Source organism: Lactuca sativa, chromosome 4 (assembly GCF_002870075.4).
Source record: "Lactuca sativa cultivar Salinas chromosome 4, Lsat_Salinas_v11, whole genome shotgun sequence".
Lineage (NCBI taxonomy): Eukaryota > Viridiplantae > Streptophyta > Magnoliopsida > Asterales > Asteraceae > Lactuca > Lactuca sativa.
This window is the reverse complement of record NC_056626.2, coordinates 160806542-160813468: the sequence shown is the minus strand read 5'-3', so window position 1 is coordinate 160813468 and position 6927 is coordinate 160806542. Positions and strand designations below refer to the sequence as shown.

Here is a 6927-nt window from a genome sequence, read left to right as displayed (position 1 = left end):
TCATTTATGAATAAGTTCAAATTAATATGTTAGTATAACAAAGTTCAGATATGAATATACTTATTTATTAGTATAACAAATTTCACATATTTGTATTCATTTATGAATAATTTACAATATCAATATAACTTATTTTATAGTAATTTAAAAACAAATATCAACATATCAATTTACCATATCAATATAAATGTGTATTATTCATACATGAATATTATTGTTTATTGTTTTTATATGCATATATTCATAATGAATTAAACCAAAAAACATAAAAAAACACTAAAAAATCCCTGTCTTTTTGCTGATTTAGCAGCTCCAACTCTTTCTGGACAAGTAAGTAAATTGTGTGGAACTCGTTTTCCACATCCTAAACACATTCTATGTTCTTTTTTAGAATTTTCATATGCTACTTCACCTGCACTTGGAATTCTTTTCTTGATTCCAGAACCTTTATTGCTTTGAACTTCAGGATCATGAATATTAATCTCTTCTGGAATAGGAATAGTAACACCCAAAAGCTTGCATACAACTTCACCATCTGTGTTGCTTTTCAATCCAGGAGAAATATAATAACTCTCAAATTCCTTCAACAACATTTGTTGCTTCTCAGCAAACAAAGCCAATATCTTTTTGTCATCTCTTACAATATCCAAACATGATTCAAAACTATAATATGAATCATTGGCTAGCTTTACATTCTCACAATCACCTGAATCGGATTGAACAGAACTAAAACGATAATTTCTTGATATTACATCCTTTCTCCATCTCTTCAAAATGTACCTTTCAGGAATTTCTTTAACACCACATCTCATCATTATTGTAAAAGCATGTTTGCATAAAACACCCATACGCTTAAAATGTTCACAACTACAATTTATTTCTTTTTCTTCAGCTTTTATTTCAACCTGATACAAAAACAAAATTTACACATTTACATTCATATAAGAATACTCATATCAACACTCATATATTCATATAATATTCATATATGAATATATGAATATTCTCATATTCATATATGAATATTCTCATATTCATATATGAATATTATTACATTTTTCATAAAAAACAAGTAAAATTACCTTCAATTCATTTTTAAAATCACTTTTACTGTTGTTGTGCTGCACAATGTAAACTTCCCAACCATCTTCAATACCAACATATGAGTATGTACAGAAAAAACATGCTTTATATATTTCTTTTTGCACCTCAAAAAATAATGTACTTGTATAAACCTTTGATGCTTGCAGTTCTATTTCTTGAGGTGTTTGCATTTTATATGATGCTTTCTTTGATGCCTTATCAAGATCTCGTTGAGTATTCCTTTGCTTTTGAATGCCAGTGTCGTAATTCATCATGAAACTCAAAAGTAAGTTCCCACTTTCTGAGTATGTATTAAAGAATGAATTCATACTCTCTGACCTCGATGTAGTCTTCATCAAACACACATTGGAATATCTCCAGGTATCCATGAATCACGTATTGTAAACATGTCTTTAAACCATCTTGTGTCTTCAAGATTGAATTCCTTCATAAGCAAACCCCACTTTACGTCAAAAACATCAGGTTTCATATTAATGTCCCAAACAAGCTTTGAAAACCTTTTTCTAAAGTCTGTGTTAGTAAATAAATCATCTGATATCTGTATTTAAACAAAAATATTCATAAATGAATAAATAATAATAAGTAAAATAACAATCAATATTCATAAACGAATATACTAATAAGTAATATATTTGAAATATATTAGAATGATACCTTTTTTTCAACTTTTTCATTATATGCCACATACATAATCGGTGCTTTGAATTACGAAACACATTCTCAACAGCTTATTTTATTGCAGCATCTTGATCGGTTAAAACAAGTGTTGGTTCTTTCCCATGAGTTTTAAGAAATGCTTTAAGCAACCAAGAGTAAGACTCAATGCTTTCATTGCTTAGCAACCCAGATCCAACAATAATCGATTTTTTATGATGGTCAATAGCAGTAAACGAAACAAAAACCATTCGATACCTAACACACAAAAAAATGTTCATTAAAGTCAATTTTTGATGTATTAATAATTGAATATAAAAATATTCATATATGAATAAGCTATAAACAAAAATAGATAAATTAGCTTACTTGTTTGTTCGGAAAGTTGCATCACACGAGATAACATCACCAAATTCAGCATAATATGCCTTCTCCATTTCATCAGCCCAAAACATACAGTCCAAAACATCATCTTGACAATTAAACTCAAATGAGTAATTTGGATAATGAGTTCGACGGTCATTCCTTGTGTTTACTATCATCTGGGCATCTTTATAACCAATAACCCTGTTGATATCTCTCCTTAAATTTTTATAGTCAACTACTTTTGACTTTACAAACTCATACCCACCTCTCAAACTTGCCCTCAACTTATGAGCCATAGTTGGACCTATTTTTGATGTGGAAGCACGCACAATAAACTCTTTTTTTGAATATGACATTTGTCTCGCTTTTTTTAAACCGCTTCTCTTCTCAAGTGGATGGTTGTGAAGTTCATCAAACTGAAAAACTTTATAATCTGGAGTTCCATATACAGATTCAAATATAATTTTTGCTTGACAACCAATAGCTCTTGAATTTGAATTTCGTTTCCTCCTAACACCACTTGTACCTAATGTGTCACAAGATTTCTTTTTCTATTTACCACCACGATTACATATAACATGTTTCTTCTTTATAATCTTATTATCAAACCTTGACTGTGTGCTCAGTCTAACATCAAAACCACCAATTTCAGCATACTCAGAATACATTTTGATAGCCAACTTTAATGATTTGAAGATTAAACCCTTAACTGGAATAAGTTGAACAGGTGCATCTGGCTTATAGACATGTTCTCCAATTATATCATCACAATAGTGTGCATCATGTACTGAACTTGAAGATTCACCACCTAAAATAATAATGCATGAGTAAAACAATAACATATATGAATACATCAAACTCATATAAATAAAACAAAAATTATTCATATATGAATAAAAACATTCATATATGAATACATAAAATTCATCAGGATTCAAAATATATAAAATAAAACATAACTTATTCATATATGAATAAAACGAAAAAAAATAAAAAATTCGAAATTACAATTATCACACGATTATTCATATATGAATAAGACAACAATTTATTCATATTAACATATTCATATGTAAATAAATGATAATCAACAAAATTAAAAACAACAAAATAATTCAATAACGGTACCTTTAAAAAATGAGTTCTCAACATTTTCTTCTTCACTCTCACTCATAGAAAAATACAAATCACCATCAATAACACTAGAATTCGATATATTACACCAAATGATTTATATAAATAAACAAAAACAATCTTAATATCGAATATAACGAATATATCTCACGAAAAAAGTCGTAAATATGAAAATCTGGTTAATTACGAATATATCTCACCTCAACGTACAAAATATCTGAAAGAAACTCAAATCATATATGATCAGATGATGTAATTAAGCAATCTCTATCGGTACCACGTAACAACTACAACGATATATTCGATTAAAAATTAAATCAACTCAGATTCGAAATAAATATCTCAAACTACTTAACAAAAATCCGATGAAATAACTCCAATAAATATTCGAAACTTGATAATCTTGATAATGAACTCTAATTAAACAACATCAAAACGAAGATAATAAGCGTAATTCCAAACAAATTATAAAAAGCAATAATCTTATTAATGAACTCCGATCTATCCGATGCAAACGATATACATACATGATCAAATCGGCGGAAACTGAATACGAATTAGAAAACTGAAACACAAATGCGAAGCTTCACGATTAATGGAATGAATACGTATAATTACTAACGAGTTATATAAAGAAAATAATCTTGATACTGAATTCCTCATATCCGATTCAAACGAGATAAATATATCATCAAATTGGAGACTGATAACAATGAACATGTAAGTTCTATGTAAAAAAGTTGCTAATTTACAAAAGATACCCTTAATGAAAATGGACACGCGAATTTTTTTTATTTGAACATGTTAGATAAATGATTGGCTGAGAATGATTCCCCCATTCTCAATCTTTTTTTTTCTCAATTGAACCTACCTCTGTCTCTCTCTCTCTCTCTCTCTCTCTCTCTCTCTCTTTATATATATATATATATATATATATATATATATATATATATATATATATATATATATATATATATATATATATATATATATATATATACTAGTTTATAACCCGTGGAAACCACGGTTATAAAATTAATTAAACTTTCATAATAAACATATATAATTATTAATCAATTGTTTTAAATAAATGATTTTAAATAAATTATTAATTAAGAGATATATCAAATTTTTTAAAGTTATTATAACTTCAAATTTAACATATAATTAGAAAATATAAATTTGAATTTTGAAATGGTTGCCTAATATATTTACATGACACATGACATAATATTAATGAGGACTTGTATTAGAGTGACACTTGTCACAGTGAGATTAAAACTATTCATTTATTAGAATATATATATATATATATATATATATATATATATATATATATATATATATATATATATATATATATATATATATATATATATATATATATATATATTTGACAGTGATATGGTAAGCGTCTTGAAAAAATTATAAAAGATGAATATATTTTAAGTTAAAAATATTAAATGCATATATAAGTAATTATTTGTGTTGTTTCTGCTGCATGAAAACACATATTTTTATGGTTTGTTTTTTATTATAAAAAGAAATAGAATCAGCACAGGAAAACATGGACAAAAGGTTGTAGACAAAGGATCGCATGTTCCGTTAATGTCAACATAGTGCTTATCCTTGCTTTCTATCACCGACAAATATGATCGACATACCTTTTTTCTCTCTCTTTTAGTCTTGCTAAAATTTTCCCATTTTTATTTCAATTTATCGGAGCAACTGTATTGTTAAATACTTATATGCTAAAAAATGTTATAATATGCTCTTGTTTTTATAAAATCAAGAGTAAATTACACAAGTCTATCATATAGTTATTCGAAATTTGTAATTTTTTACAAGTTTTTTCCCCCAACCATAAGGTCCTTTAAGTTTCACGTCTATCGATTTTGATTTTGATCAGAATAAAATCACAAAATATCATTTATTTGTTTTTTTTACTATTATTACATACCGATGAAAAAAAAAAAAATAGACACTGTTGATAATTTCCAATTGTAATTATTAATCAAAGATTTACAAAAGTTTATTAATTTATAAAAATAGAAGTTTTGTTTGTAATTTATAATGATCAAAGAAACGATCAAGGAAGAAATATGAGTCAAAGCAGATAAATGCGTCAAGCTGTTGAGTTAAATCTGAAGTTTCATTCAAAATTTGAGAATCGAATTGACAAAATTTATGGATTGTATTAATATCAAATCATACATACCTAATATTTTTCTTGAATCTCATGTATTTGAAACTCGCTTTTTTAACTTCCTCAAACCACATTCATTTGAAATCTCTTTTTTAACTAATGCAACTCAAAAATTTTCTTAATTATAATTTAACACTCAAAAGTTTTATAACTTATATTATGTTTAATTAACATTTAGTGAAAAGTTTAATATAAAAAAGGTCAATCTTTTGTGTCTTTTATGTTATATAAAATCTTACATGTAAAAAGGATTTGAAGATATTGTGATTCAAAAGTTTTCATGTAGTTGAAGCATTAACGATCCAAATATGATGATTTGAAGAAATGGTTTATGTCGATCCAAATATGATGATTTGAAGAAATGAGTTATGTCGCATCGATGATAATTGTAATATGATTTTTTTTTCTTTCAACCAAAACAAATGAAGCTTTTCTATTCTTTCTTTATATTCAGTTTCTCATTTAATCTTTATATGTGATTTGTGTGTATTACTCAATCTTGAATGTGACTCTCCAAACATCAATGCTTTGCTTGAAATATCTTTCTGATTCTTCTTTTCAAGAAAAATATTTTGATTGCAGGTTAGTGAAGAGTTATCATCAAGTTTCTATGGTTGAATGGTGTTAAATGAAGAAAAAAGATTCATAAAATGGATATATGTTTTTTTGTTTGAGCAAAGTTGACGAATGTTAGTTTTTTCTTTTGCTTTAAATGTATGTTTATGTAAAATCTTTATTTATATATTCAACTACTCAATGCTCTTATTTATTTGATTATAGTTTTTCTATTTTGATTATGTTTATTTTCTATTATATTTTTGTTGGGTTATCCTACACAACATATTTAAAAGACAATATTTAAAAGATAACATAATTTTGAACATTTGATATGTAATTACGATAGACTTATCATGATATGTTCTTCATATGAAAGTAATTTATCCATATTACTATGACATGAATTACATATGACATTTACGAATATATATATTATATGTGATTTGTTTAACATGCATATGCACCTATGTATGTTATAAATTTATAATTAAATATCTTTATGTTTAATAATTGAAGGGATTAAAATGATGCATTAAAACCAATTATTTACACAAATATAATAATAATATGTAACAACTGGTAAAAATTGGTCAGAGTTCGGCAGTCAAACCACCGTGAACCATATGCCATAAAGACAATTTCGTGTAATTTTATGTTTATAAAGTATATTAAAAATATTATATTTTATTACTTATAAAACATCTCAAACTGGTCGGAATTGTTTTTGAGCATGTTTTTGAATTCAGAATACGGTCTATTAATTGATTATATTTTTATAATATTTTTAAACTAAACCGAAATCAGATTCGTAAAAATTTGTCGAATCCGATTATATAAGTCACAAAACTTTAAACGGATTTTCCCGGAGTTCTACTTATCGAATTTAAGATCCGTCTAACTTTTTA

General features: G+C 26.2%; 1 protein-coding gene across 1 annotated transcript; it reads right to left on the bottom strand.

Moving 5' to 3' along the window:
• Positions 1–251: 251 nt before the first annotated feature.
• LOC111921346 (protein FAR-RED IMPAIRED RESPONSE 1-like) lies at positions 252–1794 on the bottom strand. The gene is made up of 5 exons (XM_052771018.1): positions 1759–1794; positions 1480–1642; positions 1226–1384; positions 1083–1147; positions 252–905 (listed from the first exon to the last, which is right to left on the bottom strand). Exons 1-5 carry the CDS (start codon positions 1792–1794, stop codon positions 252–254), a joined length of 1077 nt encoding a protein of 358 aa, XP_052626978.1.
• Between the last annotated feature and the right edge of the window lie 5133 nt (positions 1795–6927).

Coding starts and splice junctions, on each gene's coding strand:
- LOC111921346 (XM_052771018.1), bottom strand. CDS start 1,794: ATGTATGTGGCATATAATGAAAAAGTTGAAAAAAAG. Junction 1,148..1,225: donor AGCATCAAAGGTTTATACAA/GTACATTATTTT, acceptor TTGGTATTGAAG/ATGGTTGGGAAGTTTACATT. Junction 906..1,082: donor ATTTTAAAAATGAATTGAAG/GTAATTTTACTT, acceptor TTTTTGTATCAG/GTTGAAATAAAAGCTGAAGA.